The 23,955-nt window shown below is 40.9% G+C and overlaps 1 protein-coding gene across 1 annotated transcript in view; it reads right to left on the bottom strand.

Moving 5' to 3' along the window:
- Positions 1–23,955, bottom strand: part of LOC124551091 (molybdenum cofactor biosynthesis protein 1-like) — an 88,953-nt gene that overhangs the window by 8,129 nt on the left and 56,869 nt on the right. Inside the window, exons 5-7 of the mRNA XM_047126022.1 lie at positions 23,692–23,916; positions 14,393–14,538; positions 5,355–5,440 (exon numbers count right to left, since the gene is read on the bottom strand). Of these exons, the coding sequence (XP_046981978.1) occupies positions 5,355–5,440; positions 14,393–14,538; positions 23,692–23,916 (457 nt within the window). The remainder of the gene's footprint in view (positions 1–5,354; positions 5,441–14,392; positions 14,539–23,691; positions 23,917–23,955) is intronic.

Below are 23,955 nucleotides of genomic sequence, written 5' to 3'. Positions count from 1 at the left end.
TGCCCTTTTCTCATACGAAGTCTGTTCAAAAAATTCCAGAACTTTGTCCACAAAATTTTCTATGCTTATCTTTTAGTTGCTATGCATTGTCTCCTTCGAAATACTCTCCTCCACAATTGATATACTGCTCCCAATATCATTTCCACTTCCAGGAGCAGTCTTGACACACCTCTTGCTGGGTCGCATAAAGTGCCGACTGTGAATTTTCTTTTATCTCATCTACCAATGATCTTCATCCTTTTCAACTTTGGAAATAAAAAGAAGTCTGCAGGGGCCATACTATTCTCGTAAGGAACATCTCATTCTCATTTGTGAGATCCGAAAGCTTGTTTTGGTCTTGACTCATGAGCCGTGGAATGAACTTGGCGGCAATACAATGCCAAGATGCTGTGTCATTTCATAACATGATCCAATTGAAATGTTACATTCTTCTACAATCTCTCGGACAGTGAATCTTTGATTGGCACACACAATTTCACTGACGTTCCTGACACGAGTGTCATCAGGGGACAACTAAGAGTGTCCTGAACGAGGGTCACATATGACTTTTGTAAAGCCATTTTTAAAACGTGTGAACAATACGTAACACCGAGTACGGCTTAAGCCCTCATCGCTATAGGCTCCCTGCATCATTTGGTGTGTCTCTGTAAAGGTTTTCTTGAGTTTCACGCAAAATTTAATGCAGATGCATTGCTCCTCTAACTTTGCCATCTCAAAATTCACAAACCCAGATTCCATATTTCTTGATTTACAAGAAGCATTTGACACAGTGCCTCACTGCAGACTTTTAACAAAGGTACAAGCACATGGAATAGGTTCCTAGACATGTGAGTGGCTCAGAGACTTCTGAAGTAATAGAACCCACTACGTTATCCCGATGGTGAGTGTCCATCAGTGACTAGGGTATCATTAGGTTCGTTCCAGGGAAGTGTGATAGGAGTGCTATTACTCTTATTTTCTATGTGCATAACTGATCTGATGGACAGAGTGGACAGTAATCTGTGGTTGTTTGCTGATGATGTTGTGGTGTATGGAAGGTGTCATTGTTGATTGATTTAGGAGGATACAAGATGACTTGGACGAAGTTCCCAGTTGGTGTGATAAATGACAGCTAACTCTAAATGTAGAAAAATATAAGTTACCGCAGATGAGTTGGAAAAACAAATCCATAATGCCAGAATCCACCATTAGTAATGTCATACATGAAGAAGTCACATTGTTTCAATATCTGGACATAACGTTGAAATGTGATATGAAATGGAACAAACTTGTGAGGGTCATGGTAGGGAAGGCGAATAATCATCTTTTGTTTGTTGGGTGGATTTTACTACTGTGTGGCTCAGCTGTAATGGACATCACATATAGGATGCTAGTGTGATCTCTTCTTGAGTGCAGTTCGAGTGTCTGGGATCCCCAAGGGGTCGAATTAAAGCAGACATTGAGGTAATTCAGAGGCAGGATACTAGATATGTTACCAGTAGGTTGAAACAACAACATACAAGTATTATGGAGATGCTTCTGGAACTCAAATGGGAATCCCTGGAGGGATTTTGAGGAACACTATGCTGACTGCAGAACAATTCTGCTTGCACCAACATACATTACGCATAAGGACCACGAAGATAAGAGACGAGAAATTAGGACTCATACAGAGGCATTTAGACATTCACTTTTTCCTCACTCGATTGGCAGATGGAACGGGACAGGAACTGACTACATTCGAATTAAAATTACTTGATAGTTGGCACCTCAAACGCCAACAAGAGCAGTCAGCGTCACACTTGAACTGTCTGCTGTTGCCAAACTCCACCAAAATTGGCCAGTCACTTCCAATTCCTGGTTCAGCATTCTTGATGTATTTGTATCCCGAATCACGGGCCCAGCACTTTTATTGCGTATTTCATGATATGCGATAACTACACAATAACAAAGCACACTAACAATGCTAATGAAAGACACACATTTCATTCATAGCACTAACCAAACACTACCGAATAACTCAGCACAAGATGTAATTCAGTATCATACATATAGTTATCATATTCACAAAGATCGTCTTACATTAGATAAGCTTTGCATTACACTGCGCGAAACTGAAATTTTTAAGGTTGCAATTCATAGTTGCAACTGGGTCACATATATAAATACTTCATGTAGAGCTATGGTATAGCACAATGGTTGGCAGATTAATCTAATGTGTAGCATGTCCTAGGTTTGAATCTCATCAGTGTAGCAAAATTTTTATTTCTAAATCTAACCAAAAGAGTGTGATTATTATTTTCATTCAATTATTTGGTTTAAATGTATTCTTTTATTTCTAATACGTTGCTGCATCATTTTTCATCATTGTTTTGACTTTTCTATTTGGTCTTATTTTTCTTCCAGTCATTATTTCTTCATTTGGAATCTGCTTCTGTCATCTATAATCCACGACCAAGTGCCAACATGGACTGTTCACTGGTTTCTAACATGGCAGCATGTGCAGCTAGTGTAAGGATAGTTACAGGTAACAAATGACACGGAAAAATTTCAATTTGCTTTCAGCCCTGAAACTGAGTTTTTGTTGTCTCGAGTTTACCCTTAAGGGTTAGCTTTAATCACCATGAACAAAGCGATCATGATATTAGTACTGCTGCAGACTGCTGACCACAACTTTCTCGGCTGGGTTAGGACACAAGTTTACTGTCAGGGATACAAAACGGGTTGTCTGCCCCAGTTCAGTCACTGGTCACTTTAAATCAATAGTCGACAGAGCATCTAACATTTCTGACATACCTTGCACCAGCCACTAGAAACATTGCTCCGTGTTAAACATTTAACATCATTTGTGAAGTGAGCTGCTTGTTTGTTGTCATCTGTAACCAAACGGTAGCTGATAGCCAATGTGGCAACATTGTTGCAGCAAGTGATTGATGTCAACTATCAAGTAATTTTATTCAGACTATTGTAGTGGGACAGGGTACCTTCTGCCATGCACATGCCTTAAGACTGATTCGTGTACCTCAGTGGCAAAGGTTTAGTAGCTGGTTGGTGTCTAAATGCTCTTGGTGTTTTGGATTTGCCAATTAAAGTAAGACACAGTTTATGATTGCCAGTGGCATTAGTGCAAGCGAGGACAGTAAATCTTTCTTTGATTTTTTATATCTGGAAACCAGTTTTTCTTCTTTAGAGGCAAGGGTTTTTGTTGCAACATTTTGTAATTGTAGGCAACATTTTGTAATTCAACCCAGTTTCATCACATTTGTAAAGTTCATTGCCAGTATAACCTCCTTTGTCGATGACTGTGTGCAGTTTCTTCTTAAAATCAGCGATAGCAGCTTCATCCCCAGATAATGATTCGCCACTGATTGCAATTTCATGAATGCCATGCCACTTCTTGAAACAATCCTGCCGGCCATCACTTCCGAGGAATTCTTGCTTCTTTCCTTCAATTAGCTCATCAGCTCATTTTGACCAAGTAGAGGACCTGAAACTGGCACACCTTTGGCTCTTATTTATTCGTGCCACAAAAATAATGCCTCTTTTAACTGAGGATGTGCACATTTTCTCATTGTTTTTCGAGATTTCACTGCGCTGCCCAATGCTTGCATGAAACAAAATTTTTCAATTTCTGATCGATTTGTCTTCCAATTAGTAATCGTACTCCTACTCTGCAGCAACTTTTGTGGGTGGCTTACCAGCATCAATTCTCTGCAAAGTGTGAAGCTCTTGTTCCAACAAGATCACATTCGTTTTATGTTTCGTGCCCGTAGTCATGTTCAGTGTTCTTTTTACAGACACTCGACTGAGTCCTTTTTGGTTTTTGGCCCCTTTTATCTCTGGACATTTTAAGGCACATAGTGGGAGCACAAAACCTCAAATCAAAAACACACAAACGCACAACTTGACAAGACTCTAGACACACTACACAAACTTTTGACTTTTGAAATCAGGCTGTGACAGCCATCAATGAAAACATTTGATACATGTATCCAATCTCCTCTGTTCTACCCAAGCCCAGGTGGCAACACAACAGGGTGTTGTACGTTCACTATTAAACACTTGGCTTTGTCTGATGTACCGACAACAGGCAGAAAGTGTTTGGCGCCGCACTCTCATTGTCGGTTTTGACAGGGCTCTGTCGCGCTGCATAGAACAATACTGTATGTACTGTACTTCCAAGGAGTTTCAATAGGTGGCAGTGGCATGAAACCACGCAATACGAGCCAGAAACACACTAAAAGTTCAACCAACACACACACACAAATTGACGACACTCGGACTTTTGATACGTGCCAGTGCACTGATTAGCAGTAGACTGCCAAAAAACACCAGCGAATGCTTGGCTCCGGGTGCAGACAAGTTGAAACTTGTCAAGTGTCAGTCTAGCTAGCCAAAAGCGTAGCTGCGCGATGCATCAGACAGCATCAATGTGACCCACGAAGATCGGAAAAATTTATTCCGATAAAGCAGATTTTGGTTAAACACGATTCGGATAAATGGGAGTTTACTGTACTTGTTCTCATATGTCAGTCACAGACGTGAACAGGTTACAGTGTGCTCGGTACACTATACAGTGATCAGAAGATGTAGTTGACTGGAACCTTGATGACGAGGTTGCCCTTACTTTCCAACATCAGGCCACTGTCAGATCCAAATAAAGATGTTGCAAGGTTTAATCAGGCGACCAAATGGACATCCACAATGAGGTTTCTTTCAAAATCTCATCAGGTGCAGATAATGCTGTCTCATACCAATATGCAGCACCTTCATGTCCACCAGAGTGAGAATTCAACATCTGATGCTATTCGCATCCCTTATATACCACACTATGCTTGCTAAACAGCAATAAAAACAAAGAGCGCTAATGAATAATGCAGGAAAAGACAGACTGTTACTTACCATAAAGAAGACGCCTTAAGCTGCAGACACTTACATAAAGCTTTCAGCCACAACCTTCATCAGTAAGTAGCAATCTGTCTTTTCCAACATTGTTGATATTCCTACTGGAGTTTCCATTGTTTCAAGAACACTAATGGTTTTCTGTGAGTGTACCCTTTATGATGTTTGCTGCATTTTAGCCTTTTCTTAAAAAAAAAAAAAATGTTGCTGGAAAACTTCTGAAGTCCAATAAAGGAGTAACAAGAGCCACAGATGGTTATCTGGTGGAGGGCTGAAATGTACTGTTGACCAATGGGCATTAATCAGAATGAATATTAAATAAAAAATTAAATCTATTTTTACATAAAAACCACAGGCTCTATCACTGTTATTTTTCATTCTATTTTGCTCTTATGTTTGCTATGACTTGTTAAGTAGAAATATTATTTCTATCTATAGCGTTACATTTGCTGTAATGTTTTTGAATATGTTACCTGCATGTTGTTTCTTCTTTCTTCTCACTGCTGCTCCAATCATGGCAAGTAGGTCATCCTCACTGCATTTGCTTCGTATTGCATCTCTGAAACAACAGTTAAAACGTCCGTTAAACAGTACCAGGCAATTACCACACAGTGAAATGTCGGTACACTAAAGAGGGAGAAAAACTTTACAGAAATTTTCAACAGCAATCTTGCAGTCTGCAGTAGGCAACAGCAGCATAACAAACCCACTGGACAAGCATGGGAAAGTCATGATAGAAGTTACGTTTCCTTTTATAAGTAAACAGGTACCTTACACAAATGCTCAAGAGTGTACATATGACCTCGGGCTGGAGAGGTGGAGCAGATACCGACATTAGTTTTGTCGAAGAGGGTGTAGCGGAACACAGCACAATTTCTTGCAAAATGAAGCCAAATTTATTGATAAACTGTTAATTAATTGCCAAGCTTACTAATGTGACCATTTTACAACAGGTACTTACTCCTTGGAGTATATGTGAATTTTTAGGCTTGCCTGGTAGATCTGTTGCAAAAACACTTTGGCTTTCCCACCAGATAACATTATGCAAGTCCCTCCCTCAATACTTCAGTGACGCAACTTTTTGGCATCTTCAGGTGGTGGTGATTGCCAACTGCAAGATGCAACTGGCAATTTCTGCATGACAGCTTTGAAATTTATCAGGCCAGAAGCAGGAATTACACATCTAAACATCACGCTTGCTTTTGGGACCTCTCGTGGACAACTATGACCATCATATTCTGAATTCGGAGGATTTCATAGGACACCTGAAGATGCTTAAACTAGAATCTTCAGATCGTTTGGTTAGCTCTAATGTTACATCATTACTTACAAAAGTGCCTCTATAGGAATCATTAGAGGTTATTAGCAGCAAGTTTGAGAAAGACATTGTGGTGTTGTTTAAACATGTGCTTACCCCATCCTATTCCTTATATAACACCCACTACTTTGATCAAGAGGACAGTGTTCCCATGGGAGGTCCCCCAACCTCCCTTGGTAAATATCCAACCTTCCTCGTTCTGGTAGTATGCTGAAGAGAGATTTGTGGTGTGACCCACATAATACAGACACTGCCTATGTTCCTGCACCATTTGTATTTGCTCCATCTGAATATTGAGTTCACTGTGGAAGTGCAAAAAGATGCAGCTTACCATTCCTGGATGTCACGGTTAGAAGAAACAATACCAGAGAAGGAAAGTTGCTACTCACCATATAGCGGAGATGCTGAGTTGCAATAGGCACAATAAAAAGATTCACACAATCATAGCTTTCGGCCTTTATGGCCTTTGTCAGCACTAGACATGCGCCCCCCCCCCCCCACCCACCCACCCACCCACACACACACACACACACACACACACACACACACACACACACACACACACACACACACACACACAACTTGTACACATGTCTGCAGTCTCAGAAACTACACGGTTAGAAGAAAAGCTGACATAACACTGGGGCATAGTCTGTATAGCAAATTAACTCGTGCAAAGTTATATTTGCGGGCCAAAAGTTGTCATCACCCTGCACAATGTGGTAGTGTCTTACACTCCCTGGCACATAGAGCACACACGATCTCAGATACTGACAGTCTGCCTGGTGAACTACAACACCTAAGAAGTCAGTGTTCCAGCAGAATTTTTATTCTTGTAAACAGATTTGCAATGTGTTCTGAGCAAAGCAAGTTCAGTGTGAGGATGTAAATGAAGATACTGATGCATACACTACAAATGGCTTTCTTGCCATATTTCAGTGGCATGTTTTCAAAAATAGAAAGAATCGCTAAAAGAAACAGAATCAAGTGTGTTTTTCGTCTACCAGCAAACTAAGGAATTGTTTGTGTTCAGTTAAAGACAATCTTGACCTTAGAAAACACGGATCATACACAACATATGATGCCATTATGGGAAATCTTATATAGGGCAGACACCTCACACTGTGTTCAACAACGCTGATAAAAATGCCACCCAGTAAATCAGTGGTAGCAGAGCACTGCCTGAATACAGGGCACCTCACGTTTCCCAAGAAGACTGAAATTTTATCCTCAGCATCATCACTCTAGGATTGTGTTTTTAAGAATGAGGCATGTATCCATACGGTGGGCAATCTTACCAACAGGAATGTGGAGTTTTGACTAAGCACTGCCCAGAATCCAGCACTGGCTGCCACGAAATTAAAACAGTAGAAACCAGATCCTCCGATGTATGACCTGATGTAGCACCTTGCAGAGAGTTAATTCAGCTCTTAACCACACGAGTGTCCAGAAGTGCAGTCATTGCCCACAACACACAAGCAGAAGGCTACTATGAATGGCATTTCCATCCAACTGGGAGTGCCTGTCCACACATTCGTACTCCTGCTTCTAGCCTGACAAATTTCAATTCTGCTGTGCGAATATCACCAGTCGCATCTTGCAGCAGTGATGACAGGAGCCACCACTACCTGAAGATGATGAACAGTTGTGTTGGTGAAATATTGTGAGGCTTGCACAAAGTTATTCAGTGGCAACCTGAGAAGATTTGTATACATTATTTTTCTGTGATGCAGGTAATGTGCAGCAAAATGTGATAACTTTCTGCATTTGCCTTTTTGTACATTTCAGAATACCCCAAAAATTGGTGAGAAATACAGAACATATGACGTAACCAGATGACATACCCCACAGCATGAGCAGCAGTCGGGGTTGGGTGTAAAGGAATGATTGAGCAGTGCAATACTTTCATTTGAGCAAACGGAGCAGATTTCAAAAACATTTTGTAACTATGATCTGTTGTAAATGTAGAGGTTACAAAATTATTGTCCTGCTGTAATCAAGCAAAAGCTGTTCTGATTTAGTGTTTTTTTTTTTTTTTTTTTGCTTCTGTCCCTTCTCTTTTTGTTTACAGACATTAGTTAGTAAAGAAAACATAGGTCATTTAATGGCAATGTTTATACTCATCTACTTGTTATGCAATATGGTAGGTTTTCATTGTACTGTACTTTGCAATAAATCAAGGAAACTGCAAGACTGGTAAATAAAATAATAAACCTCAATATAAACACACAATTGTTTAACACAATGAAAAAATACTGCCTGCCAGATGCAAGACTCAAATCCTGAACGCCATCAATAAAGTGGCACACGTGTGTCCGTAGCCACAATGATATGAATACTTGACTTGGGTTGGGATGATCAAGTGTGACAGACCGAGAGGCTCAACCACTGCAAGCATGTGGCAAGGTACATCATCTGGTGACATTTGTCATTCGCTTTTGACACATTTCCCAACATTTGCGATCCCATGTGTCTTGTATTAAATTACTTGTCTCAGGGTCATCTACAGTGCTTTGGAGGTTTTTAAATGTTAATACGAATCACCCTGTGTGTGTGTGTGTCTGTGTGTGTGCGTGTGTGTGTTTATATATATGAAACAAATACTAACAAAGAGATAGAGGGACTGGCCAGTACTTACCTCAGCTCAGTACAGCCGATAGATACAGCTTTCGGAACTTTGTTCCTTCGTCAGGGAGGAGAGAGGGGAAAAAAGGGGAAGAAGGGAAAGTGGATTCAGTTATTCACAACCCAGGTTATGAAGCAACAGGGGAAAGGTAAACAGGGAGGGTAGCAAAGATGGAGGCATGGATGTCAGAGGGAAGCCAAAGATATTCTGCTGTTAGTACTGTGCCAGCTTCAAACCAAGGGCGATGCGTACAGAAGTAAAGAGCTACATAGTATAAAGATAAATGTAACTATATAGGATGAAAAGATGTGTGAATGGCTAAAGAGGAAAGGGAAAGAGGAGAAGACTAAAGAGTAAATGGGAGTGAGGTTGGTTAACGTAGGTTCAGTCCAGGGGGATGGCGGGATGAAAGGATGTGTTGGAGTGCAAGTTCCCATCTCCGCAGTTCCGAGGGACTGGTGTTGGGTGGGAGAAGCCAAATGGCACATATGATGTAGCAGGTTCCCAGGTTCCTAGAATTATGCTGGAGGGCATGCTCCGCTACTGGGTATTGGACATCTCCTAGGTGGACAGTTTGTCTGTGCCCATTCATGCGCTCAGCCAGTTTACTTGTTGTCATACCAATGTAAAAGGCTGTGCAGTGCAGGCATGTCAGCTGATAAATGACATGTTGTCTCACATGTGGCCCTGCCTTGAGTTGTGTATGTTTTACCAGCAGCGGGGCTGGAGTAGTTGGTTGTGGAGGGATCCATGGGGCAGGTTTTGCATCGGGGTCAGTTACAGGGGTAGGAACTGCTGGGTAGAGAAGGTGGTCTGGGAATATTGTAGGGTTTGACAAGGATGTTACGGAGGTTAGGGGGGCGACAAAAGGCAACTCTGGGTGGTGTGAGGAGAATATTGTCAAGGGATGATCTCATTTCAGGGCTTGACTTGGGAAAGTCATATCCCTGGCAGAGTAATTAGTTGATGTATTCGAGGCCAGGATAATATTGGATGACAAGGGGGATGCTTCTGTGTGGTCTGGGGGTAGTATCATTGTTGTTGGATGGGGAGGAATGTATTGCTTGGGAGATCTGTTTGTGGACAAGGTCTGCAGGATAGTTGTGGGAGAGGAAAGCACTGATATATAATATAATACAGGGAAACATTCCACGTGGGAAAAATGTATCTAAAAACAAAGATGATGTAACTTACCAAACGAAAGCGTTGGTATGTTGATAGACACACAAACAAACACACACACAAAATTCAAGCTTTCACAACCCACGGTTGCTTCATCAGGAAAGAGTGAAGGAGAGGGAAAGACGAAAGGATGTGGGTTTTAAGGGAGAGGGTAAGGGGGGGGGGAGGGGGGGGGGGGGAAGGACAGGTATACACTCGCACGCACGCACACACACACACACACACACACACATATATCCATCCGCACATATACAGACATAAGCAGGGTATATATGTGTGTGTGTGTGTGTGTGTGTGTGTGTGTGTGTGTGTGTGACATACTGATTCTGTACTATGCAGCCTTCAAATGGAAGTTCTTTGATCACTCCTTATTTTGCACCCTGCCACCTTGGCAATATGTACCGCAAATCATCAGACAGACGACCTTCCTGCATGCTTCGAGCATCCACTGGTGCTGTTCCGAACCAATGCTAATCTTCGTAACTGTGACAAGCAGTGTGCAGAGTGCATCTTTGTATCCCACAAAGAGGTGACAGTTCCCAGTGGCATGAATGGTTACTGTTTATTGACTGTCACTGAGTTGGCGAGTTATTTGCTACATTGTGGCCCACCTGTTCGCTGCTAAAGCCATGCTAGTCAGTGGTAACCCCTGTCAATGATATCCTGTTGTCCATAGCAGTTCACTCTGCTAATTGTGGTAGTATTTTCCTTGAATAAATCTGCTCACAGTACACCTTTGACACTGTGGTACAAGAAAGCCCTATGACTACACACCCTTATAGACTAAGTGTCTCGAGCCATGGGTACCCGCGATATGGCAGTGATAAAATCACCCAGTGATCAACTGTCACACTGCAGCTGTAAGCTGCACCTCCTTTTTCAAAATACTCAGGTTTATTAATTTGAGGTTAATCAGATCTTTTGAAGGAAGATTTAACAAAAAGAGCACATCCAGGAAAGGATGAAACCATGTCTAATTAATTGGCACACAAAATTAATAATTAGTGGTGACAAAGATCCTCTGCAATAAAAAATAATGTCCACTGACTTCATGTATTAGTCTTCAAGTGACAGAATATAAGTAACTGTCTCCTCCTTATTTACACTGATTAAACAATGGAAATTCCAGGTAGGAATATCAACAGTGCAGGGAAAGATAGATCACTATTTACCGTAAAGAAAACATAGTTGCACACAGCCACACCACACAAGCAAGAAAACTGCCAAAAAACTGCCAAGTCCAGCAGCTAGGGGCAAACTGCTGGAGTTGGCAGTCATGTGTGTGTGACATGTGCTTGCCTGTGTGTATGAATGTGTGTGTTTCTCTGTATCTCTTTTGCTGATGAAGGCTGTGGCCAAAAGCTTTGTGTAAGTGCCTTTTTAATTGTGCCTGTCTACAATGTAACATGTCTCCTTTACAGTAAGCAGCAATCTATCTTTTCCTATATTTTTCATTTACACAGATGTAATTAACAAATCAGAGTCTATTTATTCCAGAGAAGTGACAGTTTGTTCATGGCAGTTCAGCACAAATCTGATTTTTTTATATATAGCAAGGCTACCTATAAATTATTCTGTGTGCCAGTGTTCGTGCTGACTATAGGGATTCACACTGATCATGTGTAATTTGACATCTGGTCCTGTAAACCTACTTCTGCTCAACGTGAAAAATTCTCCAATTCACATTTTGTAATTAACCTTAATATATCAAATAATGTACCCTTCGATATAACTGCTTATTGTCCACTTCCCATCACTCTATTCCCAATTTCAACCCAGCTGACCTCTACTTCTAATCCAAAAACCATGGTTGACTCAATGTTTGCTATTGCAAGCTATTGCTATTGCAACACAAAAGTGCCAGAGGCACGAGTAATGATACATTATTAAAAATACTAGAAAGTAAGGCTCACCGGTTAGTACATGCTAAGACAAACACTACAAGTGTCTAAGACACTGCGCTCTCACACAACAAGTACGAGGTCTGAATACATTCCATTTACGATACACTAAACTGTTTCATTCACAGTGGCAATATACATACTCTCTCCCCAATAAACAGAATAGTTATAACTCAATTGTTCACAAGTGTATATTATGACTCTTGCCACAGCTATGCAGTCAGTATGCCACAGGCGTGCCATAGAAAGGGATCAGGTTCAATTCCTTGTAGAGCCGGGAAATTCTGCTCGGTGGACAGACTGGAATAGGGTACACACTGCTTGTAGTTCCAGCTGAGGAGCTACTCAAGTGAGAAGTAGTGTCTTCAACTTCTGGAAGTTGATAACAGCCTGGAGAGTTGTGTACTGACCACCTAACTCTCGATAGATATATAGTAGAGGATATCTCTCGATCAGCATTGCATGGTCTTCTGGGCCCAATGCAGAGTTCCTTTATCAATGTATATTGTATATCACCACTTGTACACACTCATCAGCACAGTACCATATTGTCTCTTCACGTGGAAAATTTTTATTTCCTTGTTTCCAGATCAACATTTTTCCTCTTTTTTTTTACTATCATTACTTGTCCACACGGTTTATGCTCACTCTTTCAATGATACTGCCCATCCTTCTCTAGTGTGTGAGTTGTCCCTGCTTTCCTACGTGTTTGTTGGTTTAGACACCCTTGTTTCAAAAGAGAGTGACAGCTTAGATACAGTCTTGTCAACATTTTGTATTTTTTTTTAGCGATTATTGTTTGAGCCTTATAGGTGAATGTCACAAGATATTGTCAACCACTGCATTCACTAGATTGGAATGGGGTTCATGGTAACTTATTAATTCATTTTTTAAGTTGCTGTTATCTTTTTCATCCTATCTTGGACTAGCTTTTCCATACTCCCACTCTATTTTACGTAGTCAAACAGTTATCTGCCCTTGCAAACTTGCTCCTTTACTACCAAGTTAACTAATACTGGGCAGCCTAACAGAAGTTCCAATATCCAGTCTTTCACCACAATTCACCCACACACACTTTTCACTCACTGATTTTCTTTTTTCAATGTCATAAATATTTTGCTTTCACAGATTGCTGTGCTTTGAACATAAAATTGTAGGAACATCTGCCTCAATTGCATGTCAGTAGACCTATACATCAAAACTACAGGGTGTTTCTTTCTTTTTTTTTTTTTTTTTTTTTTTTTTAAAAAAAAAAAAAAGAATATGTTCCTTGCTTATTCCTATCTGCTTCTGATACATTTCCATTCTCACTTTTATTTTGTTTTGATCCATTTCTTTTTTCTTTGATAGACAAGTCAAACAACAATGGCAATATGTTGCAGCCCTGTGTTTCACCCTACTCACTACGAACTTACTTTTATTAGCTTTCAATTTTATTAGTCATTTGGTTTTTAAGATGCTTAAATTAATTGTTTGACCATGTATTTTTATATCTTATTTTACCTTGGGTTGATAAAGGATTTCTGGTATGCTCACAAAGAGAGAGCTGATTCTTCCCACCCCCCACCCCCCTTACCTTGTCCTGAAACAAACTTATCGCCAAGTATCTTGCAGTTTTTTCCTATTATTAATCTCTTAGACTAGTCATCAATTTAAAAGTGTCAATTGTTGGTCCCATTGTCTAATAATTTGTACATTTATACACATGAAGTTCCAATTTTTATTTGGAGCATATAGACTCTGATAATCATGAATCACAGTTCAAATGGCTCTGAGCACTATGGGACTTAACATCTGAGCCGAGGTAGGATTCAAACCTGCGAACATAGCAGTCGCGCGGTTCTGGACTGAAGCACCTAGAACCGCTCGGCAACTGTGGCTGGCGAATCATAGTTACCATCACATGGACAGAAATACTGTGTTAACTTTATTACAACCTAGAGACATAGCTAAAAATGTCTTTACATAATTTCCAGTCCTGATTACTTTCCTTTAATTTACTCTCACAAATAGGTTAGTGTAACATGATGTTGACAGAGGCAAATTATATATACTCACAAATTATTTAGCTAGAGGTATCTGGTTTGTATGTCTGGGAGGGGGGAGGGTGCAAGCTGAAAACTTCAAGAAAAGATTACTCATTTCATACCTGCTGGATTTAACTGCAGTTTATCTCTTCCATATACCAACCACATACCTAATGTGCATGCCAAACAGTTTGAAAGTATTATTCTATACTCAGCATTTGTAACTATCAGTTCCTTCGTGAGAGAGGAAAGAGGGATAAGTTTCTGTAGATCTGAAAGGTCACTCGGACTCCACGACTAATGTGAGGACAAGAGGAACGAATGTGTCTATAAGAAGTTTTGGAATTTCACCTCCTGAAGGTAAAATACTGATCAGTCTGTCAGTCTTCTAGTAATTTTATGGTTTCCTCGCATGAATTTTCACTTTGACACGATTATTCTATGTTTCATCACTCACCTGAGAGATATCTCTGAATTCCCAAAGAGACACACCTTCAAATTGCCATCAGCTGTTATCCGTAAACGGTTGCACGTGCCACAGAAGTGTTCACTCATTGAGGTAATAAATCCTACACGTCCTTTGAAGCCCGGGACATGGTATGCCTGCAAAAAGAAATTGTAAGAAAATAGCTACTGCTGTTGTGAAAATACTATAAATGTGTTGCTCACCAAGTGGAGGAAGGAGAAAATGTGCATTAAGGGGAGTTTGAACGCCCTATCCTGACAATGTTAAATTTAGTGTCTTAGCTTCCCCGTATTTCAGGAACAACTGTAGCCATTGACAAGAAACTTTTACAGGACATTAAACTATATGTTCTGAGTCTTACAATAATTGCATTTCAGCCACTGCTTTTGGAAATATAATTTTTTAATTACACAGTTAACATTTTGTGTTCTTTTTTGTATGTTATTCTAAATAATTTTATTTATACATAACATTATGTTCTTCTTTTAGTTCAGAAGACTCAGGATACGTATGTTATTACTCCCTGAAAATTTGAATTCGCTACTCGAAGTAGTTTCTGAGATTTAGGGAAAAATGCAAGAGAAAATGTAAATTTTCAGGAAGAGTTTTTAAAGTTTTAATAGACTGTAACTCAATATATGCTTAACATTTTATTTTTAGTCACTCAGAAGCACCCTGCACCATACTGTATATCATCCTCTTGATCTTTTTTAAGTTTTTTCTTGTTTTCTTCTTTCTGGACTCCGTAGTGGCCAACTGTGCTGCATACTCTGCTTTACCAGTGCAAACCTTGTCCATCCATTCAAATTCTCTGATGCAGTTTGCTCCAGGATTAATTCCCATATGTCGTAGCACTTTCACGCTACCAATGTTGCCATCATTAAAAGCAATAACAGCATGACTGACCCCCACTTTAGTGTCTTCATGCCAAGAAAAACATTTTTGGTCTACATCTACATCCATACTCTTCAAGCCACCTGACAGTGTGTGGCGGAGGGTACCTTGAGTACCTCTATTGGTTCTCCCTTCTATTCCAGTCTCGTGTTGTTCGTGGAAAGAAGGATTGTCGGTATGCCTCTGTGCGGGTTCTAATCTCTCTGATTTTATCCTCATGGTCTCTTCGCGAGATATATGTAGGAGGGAGCAATATACTGCTTGACTCTTCGGTGAAGGTATGTTCTTGAAACTTCAACAAAAGCCTGTACCGAGCTACTGAGCGTCTCTCCTGCAGAGTCTTCCACTGAAGTTTATCTAACATCTCCATAACACTTTCGCGATTACTAAATGATCCTATAACGAAGCGTGCTGCTCTCCGCTGGATCTTCTCTATCTCTTCTATCAACCCTATCTGGTACGGATCCCACACTGCTGAGCAGTATTCAAGCAGTGGGTGAACAAGTGTACTGTAACCTAATTCCTTTGTTTTCGGATTGCATTTCCTTAGGATTCTTCGAATGAATCTCAGTCTGGCACCTGATTTACTGACGATCAACTTTATATGAACATTCCATTGTAAATCACTCCTAATGCATACTCTCAGATAATGTATGGAATTAACTGCTTCCAATTGCTGACCTGCTATATTGCAGCTAAATGATATGGGATCTTTCTTTCTATGTATTCGCAGCACATTACACTTGTCTACATTGAGATTCAATTGCCATTCCCTGCACCATGCATCAATTCGCTGCAGATCATCCTGCATTTCAGTACAATTTTCCATTGTAAGAACCTCTCAATATACCACAGCATCATCTGCAAAAAGCCTCAGTGAACTTCCGATGCCATTCACAAGGTCATTTATGTATATTGTGAATAGCAACGGTCCTATGACACTCCCCTGCAGCACACCTTAAATCACTCTTACTTCGGAAGACTTCTCTCCATTGAGAATGACATGCTGCATTCTGTTATCTAGCAACTCTTCAATCCAATCACATAATTGGTCTGATAGTCCATATGCTCTTACTTTGTTCATTAAACGATTGCGGGGAACTGTATCGAACGCCTTGCAGAAGTCAAGAAACACGGCATCTACCTGGGAACCCGTGTCTATGGCCCTCTGAGTCTCGTGGACGAATAGCGCGAGCTGGGTTTCACACGATCGTCTTTTTCGAAACCCATGCTGATTCCTACAGAGTAGATTTCTAGTTTCCAGAAAAGTCATAATACTTGAACGTAATACATGTTCCAAAATTCTACAACTGATTGATGTTAGAGATATAGGTCTATAGTTCTGCACATCTGTTCGACATCCCTTCTTGAAAACGGGGATGACCTGTGCCCTTTTCCAATCCTTTGGAACGCTATGCTCTTGTAGAGACCTACGGTACACTGCTGCAAGAAGGGGGGCAAGTTCCTTCGCGTACTCTGTGTAAAATTGAACTGGTATCCCATCAGGTCCAGCGGCCTTTTCTCTTTTGAGCGATTTTAATTGTTTCTCTATCCCTCTGTCGTCTATTCCGATATCTACCATTTTGTCATCTGTGCGAAAGTCTAGTGAAGGAACTACAGTGCAGTCTTCCTCTATGAAACAGCTTTGGAAAAAGAATTTAGTATTTCGGCCTTTAGTCCGTCATCCTCTGTTTCAGTACCTTTTTGGTCACAGAGTGTCTGGACATTTTGTTTTGATCCACCTACCGCTTTGACATAAGAGCAAAATTTCTTAGGATTTTCTGCCAAGTCAGTACATAGAACTTTACTTTTGAATTCATTGAACGCCTCTCGCATGGCCCTCCTCACATTACATTTCGCTTTGCGTAATTTTTGTTTGTCTGCAAGGTGTTGGCTATGTTTATGTTTGCTGTGAAGTTCCCTTTGCTTCCGCAGCAGTTTTCTAACTCGGTTGTTGTACCACGCTGGCTCTTTTCCATCTCTTACGATCTTGCTTGGCACATACTCATCTAACGCATATTGTACGATGGTTTTGAACTTTGTCCACTGATCCTCAACACTATCTGTACTTAAAACAAAACTTTTGTGTTGAGCCGTCAGGTACTCTGAAATCTGATTTTTGTCACTTTTGCTAACCAGAAAAATCTTCCTACCTTTTTTAATATTTCTATTTACGGCTGAAATCATCTATGCAGTAACTGCTTTATGATCGCTGATTCCCTGTTCTGTGTTAACTGTTTCAAATAGTTTGGCTCTGTTTGTCACCAGAAGGTCTAATATGTTATCGCCACAAGTCGGTTCTCTGTTTAACTGCTCAAGGTAGTTTTCAGATAAAGCTCTTAAAAAATTTCACTGGATTCTTTGTCCCTGCCACCCGTTATGAAAGTTTGAGTCTCCCAGTCTATATCCGGCAAATTAAAATCTCCACCCAGAACTATAACATGGTGGGGAAATCTACTCGAAATATTTTCCAAATTATCCTTCAGGTGCTCAGCCACAACAGCTGCTGAGCCAGGGGGCCTATAGAGACATCCAATTACCATGTCTGAGCCTGCTTTAACCGTGACCTTCACCCAAATTATTTCACATTTCGAATCTCCGTCAATTTCCTTCGGTACTATTGCACTTCTTATCGTTATAAACATGCCTCCCCCTTCACTGTCTAGCCTGTCTCTGCGGTATACATTCCAATCTGAGTTTAGAATTTCATTACTGTTTACATCTGGTTTCAGCCAACTTTCTGTCCCTAGTACTATGTGAGCATTGTGACCGTTTATTAATGAGAGCAGTTCTGGGACCTTTCTATAGACGCTCCTGCAGTTTACTATTAGCACATTAATATTGTTATTCCCTGTTGCATTTTGCCTACTCCTACCTTGCCGCATCTCAGGAGGCATCTTGTCGGGCCTAGGGAGGGAATTCTCTAACCTAAAAAACCCACATGTGCACTCCACACGTACTCCGCTACCCTTGTAGCCGCGTCCTGCAAGAATTTAGTATTTCGGCCTTTAGTCCGTCATCCTCTGTTTCAGTACCTTTTTGGTCACAGAGTGTCTGGACATTTTGTTTTGATCCACCTACCGCTTTGACATAAGAGCAAAATTTCTTAGGATTTTCTGCCAAGTCAGTACATAGAACTTTACTTTTGAATTCATTGAACGCCTGACCGATTCAGGGGGACCCTACATTTCTCCACCCAATAGCGGAGGTCGAGAAATTTGCACCTCAGATCTCCGCAGAATCGTCTGAACCTCTGGTTTAAGCCTTCCACTCGGCTCCAAACCAGAGGACCGCGATCGGTTCTGGGAACGATACTACAAATAGTTAGCTCAGATTCCACCCCGCGAAGCTTTCTGCCTTCACCAACTCCGCTAACCGCCTGTACGAACTGAGGATGACCTCTGAACCCAGATGGCAGGAGTCATTGGTGCCGACATGAACAACAATTTGCAGTCGGGTGCACCCAGTGCTCTCTATCGCCGCCGGCACGGCCTCCTCCACATCTCGGATGAGACCCCCCGGCAAGCAGACAGAGTGAACACTGGCCTTCTTCCCCGACCTTTCTGCTATTTCCCTAAGGGGCTCCGTCACCCGCCTAAATTTGGAGCTCCCAATAACTAATAAACCCCTCCCACCATGTGCCTGCTCGGACCTTGCTGAAAGAGCGGCCACATGTCCACTCACAGGCAGAGCGGGCGATGCCACACGGCCAGCCTCCACATTGACCCTCCGCCTCATGCGCCGCGAACGCCGCTGAACTCGCCACTCCCCTTGGGGAGAGGGTGGCCCAACCGCGCCCGGTACCCGCAAAGATGTCTCGACAGCAGGGACAGTGGGTGAAGCATGTAACACCTGGGGTGTACCATGCAACGCACCAGACTCCCCACTGCCGCTACACTCCGAGGCAGCAGCCTGAAGACGGCTAACCGCGGCCATCAACACGTTCAGCTGTTCGTGAACAGTGGCCACCTCCTCCTGTGTCCGTACACAGCAGTCACACATCCTATCCATCCTAAGAAATCAATTTACTGTAGAGAGTTAATCAACTTATAACTAGACTGCTAATTCACTAAAGGCGGCTGATAGTTTACTAAACTGTGGTTACTAGACACTTCTTGTAGAAAACAATGAAAATAGCACTACCTGTCTCTGGACTGTATTGAAAACAAACACTAGCACTATTGGCACTATGGCTGACTAAATGGACTCTCTCTGACTGTATTCAAAACAAACACGAAATCTATGGAACACTATTACTAGCACTCGACAATTAAAGCTTCCTAAAAGCAAAAACACACGGAAGAAGAGGTGACAAGTAAGAAAAATAGAGTTAATACTTAAATTAGCGTAGCTCGTTGCACAGCAGACGTGACGCAGACGGCAGTTACGATGACACCGACACTATAAGATTATTGAACGACTCATTGGGATTTTGAGTCTGACAATGCAGACACTTCTTCAATAATTCAGATTTGCCAAGTCTCTGTAAACAGGTTTTATGATATCCACAACTGCTGCTGGGATGGAATGTTTATGGCTGTATGACCTGTTTGAGTACTGGGCATTGCGGTAATTGCACCATGAACCAGGTCCAGGAGGGCAAAGATGGTGTACTGGTTTTTCATCAGCTGACAGTCTCTGGAAGAAGGTAGCCCATACTGCCTGCTTCATTTTCAACAAATCCTCAGTATTATTTCTAATGGCAATCTCATAATACTGTTGTAGTTCATCAATCATTTTGCCTGTCAGCCTGCTTCTTATGGTCTTACCACCTGAAAGTTTCTTGTCTCTCAAACTTTGTTTCAACTTCCTCAATCTGGTACCCATCCTCTTCTGGACATGACCAACACATTCCAGTTTTGTGATAATCTTCACACCATAAGGCTGAGTGGCTACTACACTGTTATATGCATTTGAGTCTGCATAACCTAAGAACTTAGTGTAACACACTCCCCTTTAGTTTACAGATCAATTATAAATTTCAACAGCTGCACAGGCCTCCGTACCATCAGTTGTCCTTCATAATTTCTGTCACAGATATGCCCTTCTTCATTCCCTGATTTATGCTTATGACAATGTTTGGTTAAAATCTGGAAATCTATTAGCTTTCCAGTACCCACACTGGTCACTGTAGCAACAGAATTCTTAGAACTGTAGCTGCACTTCTACCAAGTGCCCCAAAAGCTACTGATATGTCAATCATATCATCGTTTATTTCAGCAGCTTCATTTGCAGCACCCTTCATTGACTCACATGCAGCAGATTCCACAGCAGCTCCAATAAATCCCGCATACTTGTCGATTTTATAAAGTGGGCGTGGCATATACATCACGACACACATTGTTTCTGCTGCAGTGTGTCCTTTGCCAATAGCTCTCAATCCATAAAACCACCTAACATTTACTTCAAAATAATTATCTTTACACTTATCAGAATTCCAAAATGAATGAATATATTGACAACTGGCACAATTAATGATAAGTTTTCTGGCTAGTCCATTTGATACTTCAATGTCTTCATGTAAACTAACTGGCCCTCCACGTACATACAGCACACGCATTCACATAACACCCCTGTTAGGATGTGTAAATCTATCAGAATATAACCTAACCTACCGTTTACATGACTTTTGTTTTGAGAAAACTGTGTTATCACTATGTTTTATTTTAATCTTCGAAGCACTAATAGGTGTTTCTCTAGATACTGATGAGATTGCCAGTATTTCATTGTCTGTAACTTCACACACCATATGCTGAACACAATGTTTCTCTTTATTCAAAAATCTATTACCATGAAACCCACATTTCTTAAAAACACTTCATTTTGGAGTCATACTTTTTGAGAGATTTACCAGTCTATTCGTCACTTTTCCTCGGAAAAACATTAGCACTTCGATATACAAAGCATGTTTATACTATGAAAAGATACGATACTATTTTTGACAGTGCTACCAATACAAACACATAATTTAACCTTTATAACATAGCAATCCACAGCCTTCTACAGGGTGGTCCATTGACAGTGACCGGCCAAATATCTCACTAAATAAGCATCAAATGAAAAAACTACAAAGAACGAAATTCATCTAGCTTGAAGGGAGAAACCAGATGGCGCTATGGTTGGCCTGCTGGATGGCGCTGCCATAGGTCAAACTCATAACAACTGCATTTTTTATTACATATTCGTGTAGTAAAGAAATATGAATGTTTTAGCTGGACCACTTTTTTCGCTTTGTGATAGATGGGGCTGTAATAGTCACAAATATATAAGTATGTGGTATCACATAACATTCTGCCAGTGCAGACGGTATTTGCTTCGTGATACATTACCCGTGTTAAAATGGACCGTTTACCAATTGCAGAAAAGGTCGATATCGTGTTGATGTATGGCTATTGTGATCAAAATGCCCAAGGGGCGTGTGCTATGTATGCTGCTCGGTATCCTGGACGACATCATCTAAGTATCCGGATCATTCACCAGATAGTTACATTATTTAAGGAACAGGAAGTGTCCAGCCACATGTGAAACGTCAACCACGACCTGCAACAAATGATGATGCCCAAGTAGGTATTTTAGCTGCTGGGGCAGCTAATCCACACATCAGTAGCAGACAAATTGCGCGAGAATCGGGAATCTTAAAAACGTCGTGTTGAGAATGCTACATCAACATCGATTGCACCCGTACCATATTTCTATGCACCGGGAATTGCATGACGATGACTTTGAATGTCATGTACAGTTCTGCCACTGGGCACAAGAGAAATTACGGGACGATGACAGATTTTTTGCATGCGTTCTATTTAGCGACGAAGCATCATTCACCAACAGCGGTAACGTAAACCGGCATAATATGCACTATTGGGCAACGGAAAATCTACGACGGCAGCGACAAGTGGAACAGCAGCGACCTTGGCGGGTTAATGTGTGGTGTGGCATTAAGGGAGGAAGGATAATTGGCCCCCATTTTATCGATGGCAATCTAAATGGTGCAATGTATGCTGATTTCCTGCGTAATGTTCTACCAATGTTACAACAAGATGTTTCACTGCATGACAGAATGGCGATGTACTTCCAACATGATGGATGTCCAGCACATAGTTCACATGCGGTTGAAGCAGTATTGAACAGCATATTTCATGACAGGTGGATTGGTCATCAAAGCACCATACCATGGCCCGCACGTTCACCGGATCTTACGTCCCCGGATTTCTTTCTGTGGGGAAAGTTGAAGGATATTTTCTATCGTGATCCACCGACAACGCCTGACAACATGTGTCAGCGCATTGTCAATGCATGTGCGAACATTACGGAAAGCGAACTACTCACTGTTGAGAGGAATGTCGTTACATGTATTGCCAAATGCATTGAGGTTGACGGACATCATTTTGAGCATTTATTGCATTAATGTGGTATTTACAGGTAATCACACTGTAACAGCATGCATTCTCAGAAATGATAAGTTCACAAAGGTACATGTATCACATAGGAACAACCGAAATAAAATGTTCAAATGTACCTACGTTCTGTATTTTAATTTAAAAAACCTACCTGTTACCAACTGTTCGTCTAAAATTATGAGACATATGTTTGTGACTATTACAGCGCCATCTATCACAAAGCAAAAAAAGTGGTCCAACTAAAACATTCATATTTCTTTACGTATTACACGAATATGTAATAAAAAATGGGGGTTCCTATTTTAAAAAAAACACAGTTGATATCCGTTTGAGCTATGGCAACGCCTTATAGCAGGCCGACCATAGTGCCAACTGGTTTCCCCCTTCGAGCTAGACAAATTTTGTTCTTTGTAGTTTTTTCGTTTGACACTTATTTCGTGAGATATTTGGCCCGGTCACGATCAATAGACTACCCTGTATATAAAAAATTACCGATTTTATTAGGTCTTGAAGTAATGCATGTAAAAATTTTAACATTTTCAACTGGTGTAGATTATATTTTAGAAAATAAAATAAAATACTTCCCACGCAAGTTTAAAAGTGATATACATATCATTTTATTCAGAAAATTGCAAATTTTATAATCAGATAAAAACCCGAAAAAGTGAAAAATAATTTTTTCACCTTCTAACTCCTCTTAAAGTTACGAAAATGTGCAAGCTTTCGGGGCCAGTGGCTTCTTCTTCTGGCAGAAACAATGAAGGGGAAGGAAAACGGAAGAAAGAAAAGGATTGTCAAGGTTTAGGAAATGGGGAGAGTTGCAGAAAAGCTGCACAGAAACCCAGGCCTGGACAGACTTACTGAATGAGATGAGAAATATGTAACTAAACCAGTCCATCTCTCATACCACCAGCAGATGTGAAGTATTCTTGTGATTGGTAGTAAGTCACAAACATTAAATTATTTTCAATGTATGTTCATATGTAATACTGCACGTACCTTTGAGGTATCATTGGGCCCATTGGGTAGAGGTGCAAAATCAGGCCACTGCTTTCTAATTATTTGGAGCATTTCACTAAATGAGACCATCTTCCCATCATTCCATTTGTTGCCGCTGAAAGGCATGTACTCGATAAATCTTACATCAACATTTTTCTCTTTTGTTAACTCCACAAAACTGCACACTTCATCTTCATTAAAACCTCGCATTACAACACAATTTATCTGTGGAAGAAAGACACCATTAAAAACTTGGTATCAGAT

This window comes from Schistocerca americana, chromosome 9 (assembly GCF_021461395.2).
Source record: "Schistocerca americana isolate TAMUIC-IGC-003095 chromosome 9, iqSchAmer2.1, whole genome shotgun sequence".
Classification (NCBI taxonomy): domain Eukaryota; kingdom Metazoa; phylum Arthropoda; class Insecta; order Orthoptera; family Acrididae; genus Schistocerca; species Schistocerca americana.
Note: the sequence above shows the minus strand (reverse complement) of the source record. Positions and strands in the feature narration are given on the sequence as shown.